This window comes from Staurois parvus, unplaced genomic scaffold, assembly GCF_062004578.1.
Source record: "Staurois parvus isolate SC_StPar_1 unplaced genomic scaffold, SC_StPar_1.0 ptg000328l, whole genome shotgun sequence".
Lineage (NCBI taxonomy): Eukaryota > Metazoa > Chordata > Amphibia > Anura > Ranidae > Staurois > Staurois parvus.
This window is the reverse complement of record NW_028318124.1, coordinates 3,002,990-3,030,962: the sequence shown is the minus strand read 5'-3', so window position 1 is coordinate 3,030,962 and position 27,973 is coordinate 3,002,990. Positions and strand designations below refer to the sequence as shown.

Genomic DNA, 27,973 nt, shown 5'->3' with positions numbered 1-27,973 from the left:
TTATTTTGTTTTTTTTATGTTTATATTGCATGGATATTAGTGGCTCTTTAAATACCCAACCCCCTGTTACATTAGTATATCTTTTTGTTCTTTTTCAGGCTGGAGCAGAAATTTCCACAGTGAATCCAGAGCAGTATTCCAAACGCTTCATTGAATTCATGTCAAATATCCTGGCATAGCTCTTTTCTCTCCGTCCTTCTCTGCACTTGCCCTTTCCCTGTATGCAGGGATAACCCAAACCCTCCTGGTCTGTGTGCAAGAGTCTACATGAGTGTGAGTGAAGTGGTGTGTTTGCACGCCCATCCTATTTGTACCTCCTGTCTCCCTATTTTGCTAAAAGATCAATTATTTCCCATCCTGTAACTGTAAGGTTTGTAATATTACATTTCAAGGTCACAAGTTTAACCTGGTTACTCCAGGATTTTAGGTCACAATGTAAGTGCTCCCCAACCTTACATTCCTTTTAAATATTAAACATTTTGTACTATGTTACTGCTGAGATAGGGTAGTTGTTACAAAGTTCTTTTCTTACTGCTGTTCAAATGACTGCAGCAACAGCACTTCCTTACTGGAAAAGAAAAACAAATACATCTAACAGTTTTGTCTGTTTCTAAAGCTGGGAGGGCTGCTAATATGCAAATCCACTGGACTCTTAAATCAAAACTATTTTTGTCTGTGCCCACTGTATTGTAAGATCAGTGGAAGGCATTTTGTATTTTGTGCCTACCCATACAGTTGACATGTGGAGGAGAGGCTCTTTATTTGTTTTCTGTTTTTTTTATTATTTCTTTCACATGTCTGTGACTGTTAGAAGCTAGGGATACCATAAACAGTGTTTTTTTTTTTTGTTTTTTTTTTTCTTTTTTTTTTTCCTTTCACAGAGAGGGTTGTTGTTGTTCATGAATTGCACTGTGGTTGTCTTATTTTCTCAGTTTAAATGCATATAGCACTTAAGAGTTATTCTTTAAAGTACAAATTTACCATTTTCAATTACCTTTCAACCTTTCATGCTTTTGTACTTATCCTTCAGCAACAGCTGTTAAATGTCCATTACCTAATTCTGTGCTTTTCAGCTTTGAAATGTTTTTAAAGTGTTATTCACTCCATCAAGAGGAGATGGGTAAAGCAGTAACTCCCCGGTCACATGACTTTGAAATCGTGCGACTTCACTGTAAGTTTCACAATTTCAAAGTCAGGTGAGATGCCAATTTCAGGTGCGCTTTGCATGACATCTGACACAGATGTCTATACAAATCGCACCAAAAGTAGTATATGTACTACTTTTGAAATCGGTGCGGCTCCGACCAAGTCGGAACCGCACTGATTTGACCACTCTAATTGCGAACAATGAGGTGCGACTTAGCATACACTTTGCAAGTTGCATGGCATGCCAAGTCGCACCCGTTGTGACCGGGGTGTAAGAGATGAGTGTGTAAATGAATCATATCTACCTTTGATCATATGGCTTGCTGTTGAATGAGGAAACGCCACACTTATCGAAATATGACTGGTCCCTGCTGCAGCAGTCAAATTTTGATCAGTGTATGGCCAGCTTAATGAAACATCTAACAAAAAAAAAAAAAAGAAATCTGCTAAAAGCTCTTTGGAGTAGAAAATGTTTGGATACTCTGTCAGGATTTCTTCTCATTTCTATTGCAGATGATTGATGTCAGAACAGGAAGTGAGGGGAAATCTCTTTACTAGGAACACAAACAGCATTGGAAACCTGACCATGTTTCTAGCCCTTACTCACTCTCTAAATACTTTAAAAAAATAATTGTCTTGAGGTACATCTATACTTGCTTTAAAGAAAAAAAATCTGCCCATCCCCCCTAGCCTAGGACACCCCACTCTGGTGCTTACTTACCTCTCAGTGAAAGATTAGCTTAAAGTGTATGTAAACTCTAACTGTAAGCTTCTATTTGCTCCCTTTTGGTCTGTTATATTTACTATTGAAAGCATTTTGTTACATCTGATAGTTGTAAAAAAAATACCTGTTGATTATATCATAAATCCAGAGCTGTTTTGTTTCCAGTGTTCACTTTGTCTTTGTTATCTCCAGGAGAGTAAGGGCTGTGTTTACCCGCATGGGGATGCACAGGTGTTGCGTGCATCCCTGTGCAGACAGTCTCATTCATGTTTGTTGGGGCACAGACACAGCCATTGTTCCCAATATGACATCCGTGTGGGTGTGTCCCCCCAACTCACCTTGGGTGCATTCAGGGCCATGCACCTGCGCGAATGTCACATTAGGAGCAACAGCTGTATCTGTGTAGCCGCTGCATCCCAGTTGGCAGCTTTGGGACTGCCGGCACTGGGATGCACACAATACCTGTGCATCCCTGTGCCAGAACAAGCACGACCACAACTAAATTCCTACTGACTGAGCTAAGGTCACATTTATGAGCACAGGAAGATATGGTTTTTAAAGTGTGTCAAAGCAAATAAAAAAACTTTTTTACACCTCTGCAAGATATGCACAATTCCCCATGTTTTATCCTTTTAAACAAACTGCAAGTGCAAAAAAATAACTTGATATGCCAGAATTTAAATATGCTTTCCTAAGACTGGAGCAGACAGAATCTGGAGCAGCTGTGCATGGCAACAAATCTGCTTTTAGCTTTCATTTGCAAAGCTTAACCAAACAAGCTGAAGATAAAAGCTTATTGGTTACTATGCACAACTGCTCCAGATTCTGTCTGCACCGGCTTTAGTAAATTCCACCAACTGTATATTTTCTAACTCATTACAAATAATACAGACCTAGTCTTACCTCAGTAACCCCATATAATGGATACTGGCAGACCACATGGTGAGATTATTAGCTCACTAGATTTCTGGTAAAGTTACCTGGTGTTTTTGAAAATATGGAACAGATATAACCAAAAGCTTTCAATTATATATTTAGCAGACCGAATGGAGCAAAAAAGAGATGTTTTTTAGGGTTTACAGACACTTTAAAGGTAAATTACTTGTTAACTGTATTTTCAGATATTTCTATTGTTGTACCCTCTCGCCAGCACTCCCTCTCAATCTTTAATACACAACTGTCCTTGATCAAGTGAGATATTGCCTACTAGATCGCACAGCCTGTTGTCAAAATCTACTTGGCCAGGCATGCCAATGCATTCTGCATTCTTTCCTATGGAGCCATTCATAGCCATAACTATGGAAGCTGTATAGAAAGGAATTAAGTGTGCAAATTTGCGAACCTGGCCAGGAAGATTTTGAGGTGCTCTGCAATCTAGTTATCAGTATCTTGCTGGGAGTGGGGTGAAACCATAAGGTAGTTTTCCAAAGATGCAGTTACAGTTTACAACTATATTTTAAAAATGTGATTTTCACCATAAAGCTGGAATTTGAGCTCATAAACTTGTAAGGAGAATGCACTACTCTGTACTGCTAACTATTTTTATTTATACAGATTAAAGGCTAAAGACCTATGTGGAACACTCTTTTGCCTCAACCCTGAGCCACATCTTTATTAATGTATTCAGGCACTTATATATAGATACTGCTGGTGGCAGGCCTAGATACCTTGGGCCTTTTTCAGTACCATACAGTAAAATGCAGTATGTGCTATATGACCTGTAATAATTTATGTGAGTGTAGCCAGACAAATTAAAAACAGTTGTTTGCTGTGGCTTCTAGAGCAGTCTCTGTATTCAGTGTTAGATAAAATAACCTGTTAATTCTCATAGATCATATAAGAATTGGGTTTGGGCCTAGAACAATATACAAGCCAAAAAGTATTACAAAGATTTGTATAGTGTACACTACAACTACTGTGAGAAGAGGAAATTTATGAAAGCTCGGGCAAAAGTGGACCTGTGGATATGGATATGTTTACTATGGTTAACTGTTCTCTTTTAGTGCCAGTTTTGGATCTGCAACACATCAATTCAGTTTATTAAAGCTGGCAGCTTCAAAAAGCATTATATGTTAGTCTTGCTCTGGGTTTCTGTTTTCAAAAAACTCTTAAAGCACACATAGTAAAATAAATGTTTTCATACCAGTCACATCCTGGCAGAGGTCTTTTTTTGTCTGGCCTACCTGGTTATAGTCTCCAAATATACACTTGTTAAATATTAACTCTAAGTCAGAGGTAGATACCATTGAATGTCATTTTTCTCTAAAATTTAACAAGGATCACACCTAATTAGCCTTGTACCCTGTATTGGCATGTCATGATATATGGCAGAAACTAGCAAGCTCAAGTGAGTCCAGTATAGTAAAAAATGTGGGTACCTCACTTCAAATATTCAACATACACAACTCTAAAGGCTGCAACAGATCCAAAAAGTATATCTAAATGTATAAAAAAATATCAAATGTAATCTACCAAAAATTCTCAGCAGTCCTGTAATCTACATAGGCCATTTATTACATAGAAAATACAAGATGATTAAATTTTTTTTTCATTTATAGGAAATATCTTCATGCTGCTGACATCTGTTACTTAAATGTAAACAACTCCGTAGAGGCGAACACTGTGGCCTCAGCTACCGAATCAATAACCATTTAGTTTCTTGCTATATAGGAACCAATTGCATATATATTATCTTTGAGTCTGTATCCAGTTGGAGCTTACAATTTGTATTCAAGTTGGAGGATGTTAGATTGTTAAATTTATATTGATGTCTTTCATTGCATGTTCCTATGCTTTGAGAATGACAATATATGTGTATCGTAGGGGAAGAATAGTGGATTTGGTTTATTAGGGTTTGCAATAAATCCGGGCATTTCTATTTTATACATATTTACATTGGTCAAGCTTGTACCAGTGTAACTATGTATATACCACACCTAGCCGATGCCCTTGGAAGCTGGAAATTACAGAAGTAGACACCACTTTTGGGTCCCGTGCTTGGCAGCTCGGCTGATGCAGTCTGAGCACAGGAGGTCAGCTGCTCAGCATGGGCACCATTCAGAGAATGCTCTTCATCTTCTAAATGAATGCAAAGGCGTTCTCTGATTGGATGAGGCAGAGAGATGGGGCAGTGACAACTTGGTTTGGTGTATACATAGGCCAGGTACGGTGTATACATAGGACAGGTTCGGTATATACTTAATTACCCTGGTCTAAGTTAGACAGATGTAACTATGCATATTATAGCCATGCCTAGATTTATTCTTTAAACCATGGTAAAAAAAAAATATTTTCTATGTAATGGCTTAAAGATTACCTGACTGTTGAGAATTTTTGGTAGATTATACTTAATATTTTTTATATGCTTAGCTATACATTTCGGATCTGTTGAAGACTTTATAATGGTGTATGCTGACTTTTCGGTTTTTCATATTTCAATGGGATTTCTATAAAATTTTGAAACACTGATTGCTACTACTACTAACTCATTTATCTGTTAAACAGGGGCGTCCACCATACCTAGAACATATATGACCTGAAAATTCTAGGGGGTTGTCTATGTTGCTGACACACTGGGATGCTTTTTGAGTTCCTCACCTGAAAAATTAGGCAGATCAATATAGGCAGAATTTCTATGTATACTTGTTCTGGGTTAATGATTTGAGTTCAGCATGACAACCAGGCAAATAACATTTGAAGAAAGTTGAGCCAGCAATAGAAATCTCAATGTTTCTTGCAGGAAGGGATTTGCTTTTAATGGGAGAAGTGCTACAGTTAATAGATTTAATCTTCAATGTCACTCACTGTTACAGTGTGGTGTTGCAATGATTTAATAAAATACCCATTTTATCCAAGCCTGTACTAAAAAATGTAGACTGCCATTGCTGAGCTCTCATGGAATTACTTGTTTCCAAACTGATGGCAAGGGCTCAATACTTTGAGTCACTGACTTGGGTCAGAAGTTTTGACTTCAAGGTGCATGCTTGTTTAGTGTCAGTGGCTCAAGGTGTGTAGAGACAGCCAGGCAACTGGTATTACCTAGTCCATCATTAGGGACCTTGTCACTGGGTCCTGTCTTGACACTTTCTGGTACCTTACTGCTGTGTCTGATAGTAGCAGGGCACTTTCCAGATCTTTTCTGCAGCAAGTGCATAAGCCCTGCCCCTTTTTTTTAATGTGTTGCACTGTTGTCACAGGCACTCTATGGAACACAGCTGCAACATTTTTTTATAGCGGGTTACATGCACCATACTGCCCTGTGGTGGCATTAATCTGCCTCTTTAGCCGAATCGCCGCCAGTTCATCACAACCGTCCAAGGGTTCTTTGCTGTTACTTAGTCACTTGGTCACAGAAGGTCACATAACCTCCTGCTTCTGCAAAGTCGTTAGAACCCTTGTTGGAATATCTTACTTTTTCATACTAGCAGTATGGCGGATCATAACCGTAAGAGCACCAGTCCTACTGGCCCGTTCAGCTCATGATGCATGGGGAGTAGTAGAGGTCCTCCTCATGGACCTAATGCTGACAGCTGAATCGTCGAACCCTACTTGAGTCCACATGCTCCTCTGAATCGTCCTATCTATGACTGATGGGAGTCCCTCCTCTCCTCAACAGAGGAATCTGCCACAACAGTGTTGAATTTTAAAAGTAAAATCACTGCCATGACTGCTGACTTAGAACGCATGGGTTGCAGTTGTTGGTCTACTCCTTCTCCAGAGTCTGTCTGATATGTCTGCAGCTGCTTCTGCACACGCAACTGAATATGTTGAGTCTAACCTATCCTTTTTTGGATTATTTTGTGCCTGAGGAGGTTCAGTCTTCTGACAATCCGAGGCTTAATGATACAGTTTTGGTTCTAATGGACGAGTTACCAATCTGGGCTTCCTTAATAGTCATCCTTCTGTCAAAAGATTTCTAGTAGATTTGCCACAACTGATTTTGTTTAGTAGCTGGTCCTTAAAGTAGTAAAAAAGTACCACATTTTTTTTAAAATAAGTAAATCAAACAATCCACAGCACCTTTTTTTTTTTTTTTTTTTTCTCCACAGTACTTTTTTCAGTTTTCTTTACTTTTCTGAACTTCTGGTTATAATGATCAAGGAACAACATGGAATCCAGCTGAAGTAAATCATTTGCTCGGAGGAGAGGCATGAGTTGCAGGAGGGTGCTTCTGTTGGTTTGGAAGCTAGGAGAATCATCTGATATATCAGCCAGGAGTGTGTGTAGATGTTGCTCTGTGGGATCTTATAAGGGGAATGAAGAAGAGTTGCTTTCAATTCTTCCAGAACTCTAACATCAATTCTCAAGTCCAGGACTCTGTTCCCACGCAAACGTTTGCCCCAAAACCTTCCAAACCTGAGAGAAAGGGCTGAGTACATTGAGGGGACATCTCTACTTCTAAAAGTTGGGGGATTCCTTTTAGCCTTTTCAACCACCTGGACCAAAAGCACAGTGGATGCATGGTTGAGGGATGTGGTGTCCATGGGCTACAAGCTAGGATTTTGAACTTTACCTCCACTCATCTTTATGCTGTTGCACCAACCAACTTCTCTCCCAAGGAGTCATTGCCATTGTTCTGTAAAGAATTTAAAGTTTCTACTTCAACCTGTTCAACGTACCCAGAGCGAAATTCATGTCATTTTGCATCTGAAGGTGCTTAATGCTTTCATTCAAGTTAAAAAAAAAAACAACAAAAAACTCTGTATGGAATCTACCCCGTCAATCCTGCTTTCTCTTTCTCGGAGACCACCTGGCCTCTGAAAACATAAAGTATGCCTTGCACATCTCCATTTTTCAGCGCCACTGCACCTCAGATGTTCATCAAGGTGCTAGTTTCAGTGCTGGCTCTGTTGCACTCCCGAGGCATACCTGTATTGGGTTACCTGGATGATATCTCTCTGCAGCAACAGTTGTTTTGGGTCTAAGGATAATGTGCCTTTCACAGGTGTCTTTTTGGTTTTGGAGACCAATGTTAATGTGTTTGTCACTGTACAGGCCCTGCATAATTTTTGTGAGATTCTATTCCTGCAGAAGTTGTTGGTACCAACACAACGGTTGGTATACCTGGGATAGTATTACAGTACCTCCAGGAGCTGTGGCCGTCATAGCTGCAAAGGGCGTGTTGCTTGTGCGCAAAATGTGTAAGGCATGTTGGCATGCATCTCTGATGTGAAAGTGTGGGTGTATGTTAAGGAGGATGTTTAAATCCCTTCCCTTATGGCAGCCAGTGCTGTTATTGCCAGCTACCTTGTTAGAGTGCTAGCAGGATTTCTGCTCTTTGGTTGCTAATATGGTTTGCCTGCCTTTGCCCTTGTTCCTGATGCTGACTCTGCCCTTCCCTGACCACTGCCTTCTGTCTGAAAAAAATGTTTTTCCCTTGCTGTCCGCTTCATCCTTTTTCTGAAAACAGACTATCTCTGCCTACCACTGTCCTTGATCTCTGTCAGAACAAGATCTATTTGATTGCCCCCATTCTGTCTCTCCATCATAGCCTCCCTGTTCCTTCTAGTACCTGGTGGGGTGATCCTGAAGGGTACGACCTGGTGGCATCTTGCAGCAAAGTTTCCCAATCGCCACCAGGGTCACCAGCTGTTCATCCCTTGTACTGTAGAGAGGACCAAGGTGCCACTTAGACTGTCAGGCAAATCTCAGTCAAGAGAATAGTCCTGGATACGCAATAGACTTCCTTCTCCAGCAAAGGTTTTAAACTCTTCAGTCTCTTCTTTGGACAGTCTTGGAGCCTACAACTCTCTGCTTATGGTCCCTTATGGACCATAATATTATGGAACAACCAAAATGGTCTCTTTTGCCAAGTTTTATTCCTGGACTCTGCAGTACAACTTGACTTGGAACAAGTCACCCTGTCTTTAGACAAACATTCATGTCTGACATTCAAGGGCCACAATTTTCTTGTTCTAGTGAATTTTGGACCCAGCTTTGACCTTGGGCATGTAATTTCCTCCTGTTCTGCAGTGTTGATGCCGCATGCCAGCCTTTTGGACTTCAGAGGAGTCCAGAACACTGTCATTGCAGGGGACTTGGCCATCTAGGGAATCCCAGCTTATTATCAACCTTTTGAAACTCTGGGAGATCCGATTGTCAACCATTGGCCTGATCTACTGGTGAGAAAATTTGGATCCAATCAGAAAATGCTACACCCATGATGTCAGCAGTCATGGAGGAACAAGAAGTTTTGCTAGATTCAAGCTCATCTTAGCCTATACAGTTAGGCATTTTCCATCCCTCGTCACCTCATACATTCCCATTATGGAAAACTGACAGGTGAATTTTTTTCAGCTAAAAGTGTCTATTATTCAAGAGAGTGATCCCTGAACCAGGAAGCATTCCATAACTTGTGTCATAGTTGGGGTATGCCGGATGCACATCTTAGTGTTCAGGTTCAACAAAAAATTGTATTTAAACGTCTATGTACTCAGCCTCTATCTTACTGCCTTTGGGACAGCAAGGGTTAAATGTAATGGGCAAATCACAGAAAAAATACTCTGAATCTGCAGGATGAAACCGTATTGCGCACAAAAGTCTAAAAGGCACTAAAAGCTACCTCATATCATACCTCAGTATCTCAAAATACAAAGTCAAATACCTACCTAGAATTCAAAAGATAAATCTTATCCCCTTAGCAGGTTATGTAAAGAAAATCTTAAAAGCGGTTTTTAATGTGGAGCTACCAAGAGTAATAGGTCAAGAAAACAGGTCAGTTAAAGCAGTATTAAACCCAAAAGCAAAAAAATTATTATATTGCAACTTGCCAATTCTTGGATGTAGTGTTTGCACTAGTTTTTTCATTTTTTTAGACTTTCTTTTTTGTATTTTTACTTGATGATGTAGCCAATAAGTCTGTTGTCTTTTCAACAGAAGAAGCTGTCCCGCAAATGTAGCAAGTAGAGTGTTGAGACAAACCATTCATCGCTGACAGGGGTGTTTACAGTGGTGAGCATATTTTATGTAAAACCTTTATCCCAAAAGGAACAAAACTGTTGCTGTAACTGCTTAAAAAATGTTAGCTGTGGTTTGGGTTCAGTTAGTGTATTTAAATCTACTAGTACACTCCCCTCCCATGCTTACATTGCTGATGTCCAATGGTCTCTGTGCTCCTTCATCCAGAATGTAGGCACCTTAGGACAGGTGTTACTCACCATGTAACCAGGTGAATACAGAGGGGGGGAAAGCCTAAAAAAAAAGCAATTGCATGCACAATACTAATGATTGGTAAGCTGCAATATATTACATTTTTTGTTTTGGTTTTAATACTGCATTAAATGTAACTAGGTTCAGAAAGCAAATTTGTCAAATGTTTCCTTGTTTCCCCATCTGTATGCTGAAGAATCCTGCAGAGAACACTCTACCTTAATGTGCACACTACCGGTGTCTCATGTGTTACACATATCCCTATGAACCTAATCTGCTGCTGCCTCTCCTCAGTCCCAGCGTGTTTCTATCCTCCACGCTTTGCTGTCAGTTTATAGTCTATCCAACAGCTAAAGACTTCCCTGTGCTGGTTTGCAACAGATGTCACGTTCTTCTCCTTACACCATGTAATACTGCAAAATGTGGCCAAAATCACTACAATGTAAAGGACATAAACACTCTTCCTTGAATAGTATCAAAAGTAGTATTTATTGAATTTAAAAATCCATTGTGCTCACAAACAAATCTAATCTAAGTTTCCTTGGATCCATACTGCAACATTTTTTGAAATGAGAAGGTACAATGTGATCTTCTTTTCATTTTTTTTTTTTATTCATATTACACTTCTCTGCTCAATTTGCAAGGGTATGCTTTGTATGCCCTACATACACTGTAAATCGCATGCCCATTCAAGGAGTTGTATAACATTTTGGAATTAACATTTCAGGATTTAAACCTTTTAAAAGTTTTCTCCTTCGGAGTAGATGTAAAAGTAACAAAGTGGATACAAGGCACCTCCCACACCTAAAACTACGGCCTTCTTCATGAAAACCAGAATGAGCACCACGGCTTTCTAGTTTTCCACTCTTTCTATGTGGATCCATTAAACCATTGTTCATTGGGTTCCCTTTTTACTGTCAAAGTTCATGTCCAGCAAGACTGTGAATGGCATCATTCCTTTGTTTCCTCTTCTGATATAAAACTATTGGTAATGGAGAAGAAAATGATTTTACAGTTGTTATTGAGGACATGATTAGCAATGGCAATCTCCATATTGTTCTCTGTACAGAAATTCTGTAGACTATCTTGATCAGCCTTTCTCAACCTCTGGAGGAACCCTGGCCGGGAAACCCTGATCTTCATGGTGCACATTAGGAATGCTAATTGAATTTTTTTGGTTTCTAATTGTTTATTTGATGCCTAATTAAAGTTGCGTTTCTTTTCTGAGCTCCATTTTGACTATGAGAAGGAACAAGACCAGTCAGGCAGCGAATAGACAGGTCAGTGTGTAGGACATGCAGAGAAGGCATTTTACTTGTGTGCAATAGTTTCCCGCTCCAATGGCTGCCAGAAAAAGACTGTGAAAAGTAGGGAAATCAATATTTTGATCCACATTTTTCTTTCTTTGCTTGGAAAGTGTACTTCTATATAGTTTCACCTTTTTTCCTCCATGTACTTTTTAAGAGGAACAGAAAGAAGAAAGATGACCGTGTATGCATAGCCTGAGTAAACTATCCATTTCTACATCTCAATTGTACTTTCGCTGAGGCAGATTCATGATGTAGATCAAAACAAATGTATTCAATATTACAGATTATTTATATTAATATATTTAGGTAGGTGATGGGCCTATTGATTGGCTGACATTACCACTTACCAACCTGCTCAGCAGATGATGTAAACCTACTGTTGCCATAAAGCCCTGTCTTTCTTTGAGCCACCAATTTCCTAAGTCCATAACTGGTTTAACAGAAGTATTTTGTGATGTGTTTACACATAAAGTAGCATTATGTTACACATATTAAATGTTTTGACAGTATTGTTTTGTTAATGAGATGCAATTGTTTTATTTTTATTTATTTTTTTTGTTCAGAAAAAAAGGGATTTGTATTTCTTTAATCTCCTCCTAAGTACAGGGCCAGGCAAGCTATTACAATGACTGTTCTTGTGCCACAGGTCCTATTGCTCTGTCATAATAATGAATGGGTCAGGCCTCTTTGAATAAATGTGAATCACTTGAATTACACAGTGATGTCGTGTAGCTTTAGGGGTTAGATCACTAAACTTGAGTTCTCTCACCTCTGGCAGCCCTTTATAAGCCGTCTGACTCTTGAGCTTTTGAGATTTTTTTTTCTCAAGTTATTGAAATTTCATCAGTTGAGAAACTCCATGGCAAAAACAGATTTGGTAGGTAGATATCAATGCAGAGGTCTATTAGAAGACAGTTGCCGATTCACTTTACCAGTGTCTGCACCTAAATAAAGTAATCTTGGGAAACACAACTTATTAGGAAAAGTAGTTTCAAAATCAGTCACTGGTTCCCTGGCCCTCTTTAGTTTGTTAAATGAACAGGTTTAATAACTTTTAACATATAAATGGATCCAAAAAAAGTAATACATTGCAGCTTAACTGTCCTTGGATTTGGCTGCTTTTTCCCACTTTCCGGTGGTAATCCTGCCAATACTCTTCCTGTTTTATGGTGACACTTGCTCACTTTAATGTATCTATTAAGGTGCAGCTTAGTCATTCTAGGCTTCTGGTTTGAACATCAGAACACTTCCCCCCTTCATCATCTCCATAACATGGGAGGTGTTCTGTAGACCAAGGGGAGACTTGGACAAGGCTAATAACACTGCTGGAGATCTCAGAAGATATGAACTTTTTTCGATTATTGGCAGAATCAACAGGTATTTTTTGCACTTGTCAAACTGATATAAAAAATGCTTTCAATGGTATATTTAACAGACCAAAAGGGAGCAAAAAAGAGAAGTGAATTGTTAGGGTTTACATACATTTTAATCATGGTATATATGGTTGAATTATTTTGTTTATATAACCTGTGATTTGAATACTGATGTTAAATGTCCTCCAAATCGTTATCCTTTCAAAGAGAGGGCAGAATTATAGAGAAAATGTAGAAAAAGACTATAGATTAGTGGGGAAATGTGCACACACCTGCAGAAGCAGTAACTTTATGTATATGCAGGTGCGGTGTTAAGGTACCCAGTGACAGCAGTTTTGCCAAATTTGTTTTCCTTCATTAAATGTACAATTTGTCAATAAAGATGAGTGTTCTTGGTTATTTTCCTGTTGTGTTTTTATAAAAAAGAAAAAAAAATTCTAACATGCCTGAAACTTGACATGTTATAGATACGTTCATGGAACACCATTTTATTGGCGCCTGTAAAAATCATTATTAAAACTATGAAACTATTTGTACTGTTCCTGTACTGCCTGAGCGTGAGTCACTGTAGGTCACTTTTTACAGTGTAGCTCCTACAGTGAATGTGCAGCCAATCTATTGATATACAAATAGGTATATATTCTTACAAGCCTGAAAGAAATTTAAAACAAGCCCTCACTGACATCTGTAATTGTATGCACTGTTGGAATTTCATTCACAACAGAGGCAGTGAAAATACAGCTCCTCTCCCCTTGCTTCTTCTGACAGCAGGGACTAGGGATAAATGACTCTGCCAGGGTTCCGTTGTGCGAAATTTGTCAAATTCTGCAAAATCCAAACATAACAGTAAACCGCATTGAATTCTGTGCGGTTTGAATCTTGATTGCAAATTCATTTAGAAAAAAAGGCACATGAGCCGTATGTTGCCATAGGGGACATTTATCTACTTCCCTCCCGGCCTATTGTAAAATGACAACTGGGTGGGACTTTCGGCATTCCGGGTGGATGTCATATGATGTCCTCCCAGAACATGCCTCACATATGGACGCGTTATGGCATTATTTGGGCCGCTGCCGGTACAAAGTAATCGCTGTGACCAATCACAGCAGATCACATGACACTTTTAAACAATGAGAGGTTTCGATTCATGCCATTATTTATTGTTACAAGAAAAATCCTGATCGCTTCCCCAGAGTAGTGCAATGTTATTATGTTAACATGGTATTGCTCTGGTCAAAGTATGTTAAAAGAAATAAAAAAAATTTAACGATTAAAAGAAAAAAAAATTATGAATTTTCCGTTTACAGAAACAAAAAACTTTTTTTTTCCCTCAATTTTCAGCCTTTTTTCATTTATTTAGCAAACAATACAATTTCATATGGGTGTTGTGACGGAACGTGGTGCCCGACCCCTGCCCTTCTCACCAAGCAATGTCAAATCACGCTGTCACTTGCGTAACAATGCCACTTTCAGCTGCACCCTGCACAAATATTTTCCAGCTTGCGGGACCACAGTCTATGTGCCAGAAGCCTGAGAGCGATTGTTACTGGGTCAGGTTAATTATGCAATTAACCCTTCACACTGCCACCACTGCCTTTTTACAGAGAAGGAGGGAACTCACAAATCCTAGCAAAAATGCTATATTAGCCTAAGCGTCTGTAACACACACTGTCACCACAGACAGGGATATTCAGCACTCTTCAACATAGGGTTTCTTACTAAAAAGGTCAAAACTGTGCAATTAAAATATTTACAGAAAAAGATGTCACAAAGACATAACGAGAACAATAATTCAGCAGAGAAATAAAAGAAAGGAGTTAAGAAGGCAGAATACTTGCAGAGTCCAATTGTCCGAGCAAAAATGTTGCCTTGACTCTCAAATCCCTTAGATGTTTCTTGATTGATGTTAAACGACAGCTCTCCTCACCGGGCCTATCAGTCCTTTTCTAGGATATTAAAGGGGTGTCGCCTGAGAACAACTTACCAATCATCCAGTTTAGGGGATGGGTGCAAGAGGTCACCAAGTGTATGACCAAGTCCCCACTACAACTTTCTACTAATATTAATAACCTCCAATATGTGCAGGTGGTATTCTAGCAACTGGCAGATTCATATTCAGAATTCTATTTCAAACCCAGGGATACCAAACGGCATACCTTTGTCACATAGGAGGAAGAGACTGTTTTCTTCCCTTTCCTATGTGCTAACATAGTTGTGTAGGGCCATGTTTGGCTTGGCATGAATGATCTATCCAAAAATATACCTAATATTAATGTGCCCAGTTCCTGTTGAATTTTATGAATTGTTACATGTGGAATAGACGTTTTATGGCACGCTCTGCATTCCTAGCTCTAATGGCCTAACAGGTCATGTGTGACAGCTGAGTGAGTTATTGTTTTACGATAGGGAAGAGGAAAGTATTTTTGCAAAATAGACATCCTGCCAAGACTAATTAGTGGTTTACAGCTCTGGAGCTGGCCTCTATTTGTGGTTTATTTACAGTAAGGATATTTTGAAGTCCAATAGAACTTACAGCTACAAATTCCGTTTCAAGAAGAGGGAGGAGGGGTGAAAGATGATTGTTCATGAAAAACAAGATGGCTGTCATGTACAGCTTTCATGTCTCTATTGCGCATAATCGTTACAGGTAAAGTGTTGTATGACTGCGCAATTGTCATTCAAAATGCTACAGTGCTCAAAGCTGAAAATTGGCCTGGGCAGGAAAGGGGTGAAGGTGTCTGGTACTGAAGTGGTTAACAAAGTGAAGCACAAAAATACCATGCTGCTGGGAAAGTTTTTTTGTTTTTTGGGGTTTTTTTCCTGTAAATAGCAGTGACGTTGGCACACAAGTTTTTTTTTTTTTTTACCTTTAATGCAATGAAGGTAAAAAATAAAAAAAACCTGAAGTCTACAGAACCACTTTAAATTACGTACTCAAGACAAGACTCTATGCTATGTGTGTGATATCGGAAAACAGTGATTTTCATGTGACACTGTATTCTGGCATCACATTTTAGATGTGAAATTGATTTTTTTACAGCAGTAAACCGATCTGAATAATTACAACTTATAAAAATAAAGTTTTTGCACCTGATTTTTCTTTTTATCGGGTAGTAATTGTCCTGAATTCCATGGTGAAAGCAGCCATAACAAATCTAAATTATAGGAAGAGTTTAATAAAATAAGAAAAAAAAATAAAGCTAAAACTCTCAACTTTGGGCCAGTGCAAAACATTGTTAGTTTCTGGGCTTCTTTTTTCACAGTAACACCCTGAATTGTGTTAAAAGTTTACCACTTGCCTCTCCGGAAGATATACTCTATTCATGACCAGACTATTTTGTGCTATATGGAAATGCGCTACTTTAACTGATAATTGCGTGGTCATACAAAGCTGTACACAAATGAAATGTATATCATTTTTTTGTCACACAAATGGAGCTTTCTTTTGGTAGTATTTGATTGGCACTGGGGTTTTTTTTTTTTCGCTAAAAACAAATTTTATTTTTTGTGTTTTGCTAATAAAACATATCCAATAAAAGCATTAACCTCCCTGGCGGTATTCCCGAGTGTAGCTCTGGGTAAAGTTTCAGTACCAAAAGCGGTAACCCCGAGCTACACTCGGGCTTACGATGGGGCGCTGCATAGGGATTCCCTGCAGAGCTTACCTTTGTCCTGCGCTCCCGCGATGTGTCCCCTGCAGTGTCCCCGGCCATCTCCTCCGGCCGATGCCGGCACCCGGCTTCTGTGTTCCGGTCCCTGTGACGTCGGGACGTACGGGCGCCGCCGGCGGTGGGAAATTTTGAAAATGTTAAAAATTTAAAAAAATGTCAGTTTTTTTTCCAAACAAATTTTACATAGTAAAACATTGCTGTTTCAACCCATTTCACATACATTTTGTCCATAGAGCTTTGTCCGGTGCCCTGCCTGCATTTTGTCTGTTCTTTCTGCCTGGAAACTGAGAAAAGTCCATGGCGTCCAGAAAGCGTCCCTGTAGGTCAAAAGCGGTTTTAGACCGGCTAGAGAACAGCGATAGTAAATCAGAACCACTTGCAGAATTGAGTGATGATTCGTGGGGGAAATTCGTCAGCAGACACTGAAAACGATTATGCGGCTTTGCTCAGCGATGTGCGAACTTGGCGCTCTATTTCAAATTTCAGTGTTTTTGGTTTGATTATATTATTGAATTAAATGTATTATTATATTATTTTTTATGATTATTTATTCAATTATAATTTATGATTTTGTGTTTCAAATTTTATCATACCCGGGATGTTTAATAGACTCTTGTTCGGACAGATTTCAGTGAGTTATTCCTAAAAATTACAGCCTACAATAAAAAAAACTACATATTTCCATGCAAAATAATGGTACCGCTTTCAGCACCAAAAATCTGAAATAATCATACCGCTAGGGAGGTTAAACAAATTCTAAATAGATTTAGAATATAATAGATAATATAATTTATTCTGCTACTTGTCTTTGGTAAGAAAAAAAAAATCCCAATAAGTGTATATTATTATTTGGTTTGCATGAAAATTATAGCATCTACAAACAATGGTATCTGGATTTTTTAAACAAAAATTTTTAAATACTAGTATGGCAGCGATAAGTGACTTATATTGGGACTGTGATAGTACGTTGGGCATCCTGACACTCCCACTGGATGGGAACTGACTGCCACTGACCTCTCCAGTGACACTAATACAGTGATCAGTGCTAAATAAAAAGCACGGTCACTGTACTAATGACACTGGGCAGGAAGGGTTAACATTTGGAGCAATCGAAGGGTAACTGTTAGGGAGTGATGTTACTATGTATTGTCTGGTGTGTTACTGGAGAATGTGCTGGTTTTTATCCCCCTGCTTTGCTTTGTTTTCATTCACAGATCTCTCTGCTGTCAGTTGCTCTGCTGATTGCTAGGTCCCAGCTATGAGTCGCTGGACGAGACCTGGCAGTTGATATTTACAGGAGCCAGTGCCAGCGAGGGTAGGCGGGTACACGCTCCCCTACCTGGAAATGCAGAATCATGTATATACAGTTGTGTTCAAAATAATAGCAGTGTGTTGAAAAAAGTGAATAAAGCTCAAAATCCTTCTAATAGCTTTTATTTCCATACACACAAATGCATTGGGAACACTACACATTCTATTCCAAATCAAAACATGAAGAAAAATGTCAAATTTATGTTCCTCTAAAAAAATTGAAGAAAAGTGAATATTAGACTGTTCAAAAAAATAGCAGTGTTTGTATTCTTCTTTACAAATTCAAACATTCACTATATAAACTGAAAAATGCTTGAAGATTTTGCTTTCCTTTGAATCACTTAATATTTAGTTGTATAACCACTGTTTATGAGAACTGCTGTACATCTGTGTTGCATGGAGTCAACATCTGGCACCTGTGAACAGGTATTCCAGCCCAGGATGATTGGACTACATTCCACAGTTCTTCTCTATTTCTTGGTTTTGCCTCAGAAACTGCATTTTTGATGTCACCCCTCAAGTTTTCTATTGGACTAAGATCCGGGGATTTGGCTGGCCACTCCATAACGTCAATCTTGTTGGTCTGGAACCAAGATGTTGCATGTTTACTGGTGTGTTTGGGGTCTTTATCTTGTTAGAACACCCATTTCAAGAGCATTTCCTCTTCAGCATAAGGCAGCATGACCTCTTCAAGTATTCTGATGTATTCAAACTGATCCATGATCCCTGGTATGCGATAAATAGGCCCAACACTGTAGTATCAGAAACATCCTCATATCATGATGCTTGCGCAACCATGCTTCACTGTCTTCACAGTGTACTGTGGCTTGAATTCAGTGTTTGGGGGTCGTCTGACAAATTGTCTCCGGCCACTAGACCCAAAAAGAACAAGCTTACTTTAATCAGTCCACAAAATGTTGCGCCATTTCTCTTTAGGCCAGTCAATGTGCTCTTTGGCAAATTGTAACCTCTTCAGCACATCTTTTTTTCAACAGTGGGACTTTGCGGGGGCTTCTTGCAGATAGCTTGGCTTCACATAGGCATCTTCTAATTTTAACAGTACTCACAGGTAACTTTAGACCTTCTTTGATCTTCCTGGAGCTGATTGTTGGCTGAGTCCTTGCCATTTTGGCTATTCTTCTATCCATTCGAATGGTAGTTTTTCGCTTTCTTCCACGTCTTTCAGGTTTTGGTTGCCATTTTAAAGCATTTGCGATCATTTTAGCTGCGCAGCCTATCATTTTCTGCACTTTGTTTTCCCTTCTCCAATCAACTTTTTAATCAAGGTACGCTGTTCTTCTGAACAGTGTCTGGAACGACCCATTTTACTCAGAATTTCAGAGAGAAATGCACTGTAACCAGCATGTACAACATTTGCTGCCTTCCTTCCTTAAATAAGGGCAATAATTGCCACCTATTTTTCAATAGAATGAATGACCTCACTAATAGAACTCCACACTGCTAATATTTTGAACATGCCCCTTTCAATTAGTGACTCAATTACACAGAATCAACAGCATGCATGTCATGACTGTAGGTCTGTTGGATTTCTATTACTCTACTACACCTGCTAGTAAATTAATTGCCATGTAGAAATATTTCTACCAAAAACCGTGATTGATCAGGTTAGTGATGTCTGACTGCTATTATTTTGAACACAACTGTATACGTGATTCTGCATAGAGCAATTGCTCTAGGGTGGTCGGCAAGTGGCTAATAAACTTGTCAAAATAGAGTGATCAAGAATGCTTTGCAACTACAATCCATCGCTAAGAGACAGTATCCACAAATATTGTCCAGTGACTGGACCATATGTATGTAGCTTGGTTAGACTGCATTATAAGAGGGAAAGGTGAAGAATGTTTTATCTTGAAAGAGATGCTGGGCATGGAGATGATTTGGGCCCTTTTTTTTTTTTCTTTCTTTCTTTCTTCCACTCCTGCAACTAAGAGGATACATCTGCCTTAGGAGCAACGCTGCCTTCTCTAGGATTTCCTACAGGATTGCTGTAGGAAAATTCTGCAGAGGTTCCAGCCTTTTCCTGACCCAACTCGGCATAGCCTGATGACCCCCTCTTTCCTGCTTGACGTATGTTCTAAGCCTCTAAAACACCCTGTGAGACTTCCGTTCCTGTCACTGGAGGCCACAGATGCTGTGGTGCATACTGCAGGAGAATATTGTGGAGAGGGAGGAGATGTGAAAAGTGAGGGAAGAGGAGTGTGGTCCTTTCTCTTGCAGTCATTGAGTAATGTGTTTCTTCATGCTAGTGATACCCAAATGGCTGGTACTTTTAGCACAGCTGGTAAGCTGCAGGACCAAAACAGCGCTGTTGGCAGCAGAAATGTAGAAAGGTCCACACTGCATAGCTCTGTGGAGCAAAACTTGAGTTAGCAGTGGCTAGTAGCTCTGGCAAATAAAGTAACAGATCTTGTGCCCAGTTTGGCGTTCCAGACCTTTATTGTAAATAGGCAAAACAGATAAAATTGACAATAGCATTTCAGCAGCAAGAGGTCTTATCTGTAGCTTACCCTGGCATTAGAAAAGTGAAATAACACAGGAATATATTTTACTATATCTATAGTTGTATATATTATATCAAATCGTAGTTTGATATAATAAAACTGCAGATTTAAATTTTATATGTGGATAAAAAAAAACTACACCAAATTTTAAAGGTTGGATGGGGATGCTTTCCGACTTGAAAATTAATATTACAGCCTGTTCTGTCACCAATCTTCTGTCCAGAAAAGATCAGACGCATGGTTAGCTATGGTTCGTTCATATAAGTGTGGGGAAAAAAACATGTCACTATCGCAGGATACACAGGAACATTCGAATTATTAGATCAGGAGTTTTCAGTGAAAGAATTTATTCATTCGAATATATATATATATGATACGTAGTATGTGTAGTTGAATGTCTCCAAGGTTACCCTTAATATGTTGGCTGTACAACTCGTCCTCTTAGAGTTAGTATAGGTGATCATTTTTATGACATCTATAATCCTGAGGTGTATTGACCCACTAACGTATCCAAGCAACTCTTGGAAAAGAGACACGTCTTTACTTTTTCGTGTATTGAGCTGTTTTTGGATTCATAAACTGCAACACAACATAAATGAAACCCGATCAGTAAATGGAGGACAGATGAGTGAATGAAAAGTCCACCTCATTTATAGAAGCTATAGTACAGCTTTTAGGAATGCAGAAGCTGACTGTAAAGGGCTTGAGTGCTTATGACAGGTCTCTTGGCTCAATTAACCCCTGCTGCACTGATAGATTACAGCAGCAGGGAGATCTTTTCTTTTTGACTAAATTTAGGCTCTAATGCATTTTTGTAATGCCAAGGCAGCTATAATTAAGGTCCCTTGTGGCTGAAATGTAGAAGACTGTCTTTTTTTAGCTATTTACTAAGGATTGGAAACTTAGAACAGGGTGCCAGATCTGCTGCTTTATTTGACATGGGAATTAATGGAACTTTCTTTTGCTACCAATATTTCCCTTTTAAAAAAAAGAAACATAGTAATGAGGTTGACCAGGTATGCATCATCATTTTACTATACCTGTGGAGCAGTGTCACAAGATAAATTACTTCAAGTATAATTAAACTTAATTGAGAGCACCAAATTAAGTATCCCTAGAATTCCAAAGTCTTTATTGTTCAGCTAATTAAAACAAGCAGGGAAAAAGACAAACAATGCTTTTGGAGGGGCACATAATCCCCCTTTATCAGGGCTGGGAAAAATAGAATGTTAATTGTCAAAAGTACTCTTAAGCAGACTGATTTGTAGGCTCAGGATGTAAAACAATAGTCAGTGTTTGTGTTCACAGTAGAAGTACCAAGGGCAGCCAGTTGAACGTTAGATTAAACTCCTGAGGATTTTTCATTTGGCATTCCCTTTGACCTATTACTCAACTTGGATGAAGGCCCTCTCCTAGGGGATCCTAATCTTTGTGGTGAGCAGCTGAATACAGCTCAATTGGGTTCATGTAATGACTTTCTCCACACGTTGATAACCTGTAAAGAAAAGGGTGCCCAGTGCCCCTCTACCATTACCTCTTGTACTAGATGGATTAGGACAGCTGCTTTCTTCAGTCCTCTGCAAGCAGTCTCTGCCCCTGGAAATAATCCTCATTTGCTGCTTTTCTGCCTCAGAACTTTCCTCCTCTCCAAAGAGTGGCAGCCACAAATAGTCTGTTATTGCATAATACGCCCCCTTCTGATCGCAGAAGGCACTTGGCAGTAGCCCCAGGTGCTGGAACTTTACTGCCTCTTATAATCCACAAACTCATCACTGCCAGCTTGTGGGCTATGAGGAATGAGGAGAGGAGGAGAAAGTATACGCATTATCAGCAGTTGCAGGCAACTGGTTTCCCTGTGTCTGTGAGGAGTCAGTGTGTTGCTATGGCTATTTAAGTGATTTTAAATATGAAAAAAAAAACATTTTTAAGAACATGTATGGTTAAAAAGCTAGACCTCCTATTAATATGCAAATTGACACTTGGGGCAGGTTCATAAGATCAGGACAGGAAATGATATAGGCAGGAAGTTGAAGAGGGGAAAGGACTCTTAGCAGAAAGGAACCATAAGAAGACTCCATCAAAGAAAGAACCAAGTTAAATATCCTTATTAAAGTGTAAAGGATCTTCCTGCGCTCAATGGAATAATTACTATAATACAGCTGCTGTCACCTAACTAATACCAACAAGTGCAAACAAAAAGAAAAAAATAGTGAAGCGCTAATATCTCATGAATAAATAAAGTAAAGTGCATTCAAAAAAGGATTATTATAAATTTGATACTCTTGTGTGACAAATCTATATAATAAACACTAATACCTCCCTCTAGTGGGAGAAAAAAATAGTGCAACCGAAAGTAATTAAGCTTTAGTGATTCAACACACACGATAAAGAGACCTATTAGGCCGTGCATATAAAAAATTCAATACATAACCAAATGTGAATAAATTAGTGAATATGAAATTAATTATCCACATAAAATAGTGCCTAATTCATACACATTTCATATACATCATAAGTGAAAAAGAAAAAATGTCCATGCATGTGACTGTGCTTTTGGAAAACACACGTGATCTTCACTTCTAGGTGCAAATAATCTCCTCCAAATGGCAGCAATGCCTGCTCACCTCCCCTCCTTGCCCCACACAGGGCCCCAAAGCAGTTTCCACCTCAGTGGTGTATCTCCTCTGGCAGACTCCTTATTCCTCCTCCTCTCTTATTCAGACTCATAGAAAGACATAAAACTTTCCATAGTGTAGTATATTTATTAAGAAAGGGTAAAACACCACAAATAGTTACACTCACATAGTCCTCTTGGTTAACAGGCGTTTTTACCACAACCTATGGGTAAATCTGCATGCACTGGGGAATCCAATATGGCCGCGGCGTCCGGACATGCGTCACCAGGAACGACAAACCGACGTGTTGCGTCACGATGATTACACTCCTTTTTAACACCTGATAAATGCATGGAGCATCAACAGACTCCTGTGGCTAAAAGCTTGGATATCTGAAGCTGCCTGTAAAAGACTCCTCACATGTATGCCTTTTGAAGAAGGACGTGTCTTTTGTGATGCACTTGACAAATTCATGAAAGATGTCACAGGATTGGAAAGTTTTTTTGGGTTTTTTTGTCCCTTCTATTTTCTTAAAACAAAGAGCAGCTCAATGCTGTAAACAGACTTCTAAGCGAAAATTCATTTCTTCCTTTTGGCACAGGACGTGAAGCTCAAAATCCACTAATTCTATCGCAAAGCCCTCTTCCCAGTGAAGGGGCTCCCTCAATCCTAAGAGTAAGGGGATATCTGTTAGTTTGCCTTTTTCTGTGTCACTAATCTCCCAGATCTATGGGTTCAATTGGTTCCGCAGGGGCACAAAATAATTTCAAACTCTACTCCGTCACATAGTTGCAGACCATTTTGAACTATCTCCTGTTGCAGGGAGTGTTCATTCCAGTACTTCTGGAGGATGGTTTCAACAAATTCTATTCAATACCAAAACCCAATAGCGATAATTAATTGTCCTATCCTAGCCTAAAAATCCCTGTGCAAGTACCTTCAAAGTTTTACACAATGTGCAAGACCAGTTATCACCTCTGTGAGATGAGGGGGAATACCTCACATCCATAGATATTCAAGATGCCTGTCTGCAAATTCTTATTTACCGACCTCTTCGGCACTTTCTGTGCTTCACAATAGAAGACAGACACCTCCTAGTTTATCCACAAAGGTATATGAACTCCTTCTTGCCCTACTAAGAACTCAGGACATTCAAGTTTCAGGGTGTTTAGACAAAATTCTTTTGAAGGACTTATCTCCTTCCAAGTATTTGCAGATATCCACAGAGCTGTTGAAAAAACTTAAGGCTTTTGGTTGGGTAATCAGCTTTTAAAAAATCTGCTCTCCAACCTTCCCTTCTCTTGGGATACTTGGACCTCATTGTAGACACAGCCCAAGCAAAAGTCTTTCTTCCAGAAACAAATTGGTGTCTCTCAGATTTAATGCTCCGGCCTTAAGGGCAAAGAGACAACCCTTCTGAGATTTTCCATGAGTGTTCTGGTGGCCTGTTTCATTTGCACAGTTCCTTTCAAGGCCTCTCCAGGACAACATCTTGCTGGCATGGAACAAACTAACTCCCTCTCTTGACCTCCCTATGGTTCTGTCCAATCAAGCAAGGAATGTTGCTAGCTTGGTGGATTTCCAATCTAATCTTGACAATATGGAAGTTGTTTCAAATATACCAATGGAAGGTGATAACAGATGCCAGCCTTTCAAGCTGGGGAGGACCGTTCCAGTCTTTCACAGTTCAGAGAACATGGTCAGTCCAGGAAGCCAAGCTCATCAACAACATCTTGGAGCTCAGTGATAACAAGGGCTCTGCAGCACTCGTCTCCCCTTTAGGAACACCCATTCAGGTTGCACTCAAACCATGCCTTAACTGTGGCCTACATCAATCACCAGGGGAGTAGCAGGAGTCATGCAGTCTTGAAGGAAGCAAGCTTAATAATCACCCAGACATCTTCAACCTGATAGGTCAGAAATGGAGGATCCCAGATGTGGATAACCTGGCCTCTAGGTTCATTAACACACTACTTCTGTTTGTGGTCATGGCCAAGGACCTTCAGGCACTGGCATCAGATGCCTTGGTAAACCCCTAGTCACAGTTTCAGTTACTTGATGCCTTCCCTGGTCCAAATTTTACTTTGCCCATTCCAAAAGATAGGGCAAGAGAAGACCATGATTCTCATTGCACCAAACTACCCCTTCTGAACAGAAATATTCAAGTTAGTGGGAGATGAACACTGACCTCTTCCCAATAGGCAAGACCTGCTGTCTTAGGGCCCTCTATTCCATCCTGCCTCTCAGTCTCTGGCTTTAACGACATGGAGTATCATATCACCATAATTCCATCTATGCAGTTTAACAGGGATGTAGTAAGCTCTGTGAAGGATGAAATGTTGAGTGAGCCTTTAAGTTGGCGATAAAGACATCACAGGGGAGATGTCAAAGCCTGTTCCCAAAGTTACTCTGTTAATGAGCCCAAGTCTTCCTCCCATCCTTTACTAGCTGGGATGTGTGTGCCTATGTACCTCACTCATCAAGATCCCCTATAACTTAGAAATGAGCCCTATTTTTCAGTCAGTTTGTGTCAATAAGCAAAGTATCAGGTTTTTACTTTCTTGGCCTTTTTGATTGCCATCATGTTTGTCAGATGTGAGTTGGTGGCTTTTTTTTGTAAGCAGAGCTGTTCCTCATGCATCACAATGGCAAAGTAGTCTTCTGCCCAAGACCTTTTCTTCCCAAGCTGGCATCAGTCTTCAACCTCAATGAAGACATAGTCCTATCATCCTTATGCCCTGTTCACAAGCACCCAAAGGAAATTGTTCTTCATTGTCTGGATGTAGTCAGAATGTAAGAGTCTACCACAAAGCAGTAGTTTCGATCAGGAATATAGATTTCCTATTTGTCTCATAAGCGCAAGGGATATCCTGCTTCCAAGTCAAATGTCGCATGATGGATTAAACATCTGATCACTAGCTTACATTCTGTAGGACAAATCTCCTGTGCTTTTACACCCTAGCTCCACGAGGCTGGTGGATGTTTCCTAGAAATACCAACACCAGGCCCTCGTAGCCCAGCTTTGTGGGGTCACTACCTGGTCCTCTGTTTACACCATTTCAAAGTTTACCAGGTGAATGTCCAGATGATGCAGCTTTTGTCCACAAGTTGCTTACAGCGGCACTTTGAAGTTGGGTCTGTTGACACAATTCTGCTTTCCTAGTTTTTGCCCACATTCTCATTCATTGCATGGAGGGCTCTATGAATACTGTTCTGTACTGTACAAATAGAGAGGAACTTGCCTGTAAATTCCATTTCTTAGCGTACAGTACAAGACACAGGTCACCCTCCCTTCTATTCCTTGGGTTGTCTGCATTGCTTGCTGCAAAACTGAGGACTAAGGGCATGAGGTAGAGGCATATCTTCAAAAGCTAGCCAGTATCCAGTCACCTGAAGGTATAATTCTACAAGCCAGAGTCACTCAGCCTATGTCCTGTACTGTACTCCAAGATATCAATTTTACATGTGAGTCAATTTGTTTTTATTACAGTTTGGTTCGGTTAACTTCAAGAGAACACAGGGAAAAACATGAAATCTTCAGATTACATGCTGCAGTGATGCCTTCAATCTATAGGTGGGGCTTAAATAATAGTAAGATTCATGAGGACAGCTTCAATGATACTCTACTGGTGTTGCATAATCTGTGAAATTTTTTAATAAATATCTTTGAATACATATTGCGGTAGTGGCTCTGTCTGATTAATTGTAACTTAATAAATCTATTTTAGATAGTTTTTGCTGTGATTTTTTTTTTTTTCTATCTAGCAGTAATCTGCCATAAATGAGTGGAAGAAGTAGACAGAACAGATGTAAAATCATTTACTGCAATGATAGATGTTTGTTAAAATGTCCACATAGTGCACAACAGCGCTTCAAAAATCACAGCCCACATTCCAGAGATGAAGTAATTGGTATGAAGAAAGAAAAATGACAAAGCCATATATTAGACACAATAGCCATATCGCAGAGTCGCTGAAGAATACTATGTAAGCAGCTTGATTGGGCATGATGGTAAGGGGATAGATGAGACAGGTTTTAAAACAATTACAGTGGATTATGTAAGAGACCCGATTCAAAAATATTGCACATGATATAAGCTGCTTTTTTCTTTTTTGTAATAGGCCACATTTAAAGAGACTGCATTTATGATCCAAAAAAAAATACAGTGAATACAGACACCCGAAACAAAAATATAACAAACATGCTGCACATCATGTAAGCCTTTTTAGTGGGTGGTAGTTAGAGATTATATATCTATAAATTAAAAATTACAGTGGATTACATCAGAGACATAAAGGAGAAATGTTAGGAGACTCATCATGTAAGCTGTTGTAGTAGGCTGCATTTGTAGAGGGAAGGATGAGGCATTTTTGATCCAGAAAAAAATCATTACAGTAAATTGTCAGAGACACAAAACAAATGGTAGAGAGACTTGCATTGGAACAAAGAGCTTCAACACACTTTAACTAGAAATACAAAAATTGCATTGGTTTATGTCAGATACAGGGCAGAAGCATTACAGACATGCCTCACTATATGTACAGTGCCTTTAAAAAGTATTCCTACCCCTTGAAATTTTTCCATATTTTGTCATGTTACTACCAAAAACGTTAATGTATTCTATTGGGATTTTATCTGATAGACCAAAACAAAGTGGCAGAAATTTGTGAAGTGGAAGATAAATGGTGTGGTGTGCATTTGTATTTGGCCTCCTTTACTCTTATAACCCTAACTAAAATCTTGTGGAACCAATTTCCTTCAGAAGTCATTAATTAGTAAATAGAGTCCACCTGTGTCATTTATTTTCAGTATAAATACAGCTGTTCTGTGAAGCCCTCAGAGGTTTGAGAACATTAGTGAACAAACCGCATCATGAAGGCCAAGGAACATACCAGGCAGGCCAGGGTTAAAGTTGTGGAGAAGTTTAAAGCAGGGTTAGGTTATAAAAATAATATCCCAAGCTTTGAACATTTCATGGAGTACTGTTCAATCCTTCATCCGAAAATGAAAAGAGTATGGCACAACTGCAAACCTACCAAGACATGGCCGTCCACCACTCATCAAGTTGGGCAAGGAGAGCATTAATCAGAGAAGCAACATAGAAGAAGGGTATAGTTTATCCATCTGCACCACATCCCAAATAGACTTATCAA

The 27,973-nt window shown here is 39.4% G+C and overlaps 2 protein-coding genes across 3 annotated transcripts in view; both read left to right on the top strand.

The window, feature by feature from the left end:
* Positions 1-27,973, top strand: part of PIP4K2B (phosphatidylinositol-5-phosphate 4-kinase type 2 beta) — a 196,799-nt gene that overhangs the window by 156,296 nt on the left and 12,530 nt on the right. Inside the window, exon 10 of one of the 2 annotated variants that reach the window (XR_016313649.1) lies at positions 99-273. Coding sequence is in view for 1 of the 2 variants with exons in the window: in XM_089683945.1 (XP_089540071.1) it covers positions 99-179 (81 nt within the window). In the remaining variant the exon portion in view is untranslated. Of the gene's footprint in view, positions 1-98; positions 13,101-27,973 lie in introns of those variants that run through there. The other variant, XM_089683945.1, reaches the window with a different exon arrangement.
* MRPL45 (mitochondrial ribosomal protein L45) overlaps positions 253-27,973 on the top strand; it is a 168,366-nt gene continuing 140,645 nt past the window's right edge. Inside the window, exon 1 of the mRNA XM_089683947.1 lies at positions 253-273. Coding sequence (XP_089540073.1) covers positions 268-273 — 6 coding nt within the window. The 5' untranslated portion in view covers positions 253-267. The remainder of the gene's footprint in view (positions 274-27,973) is intronic.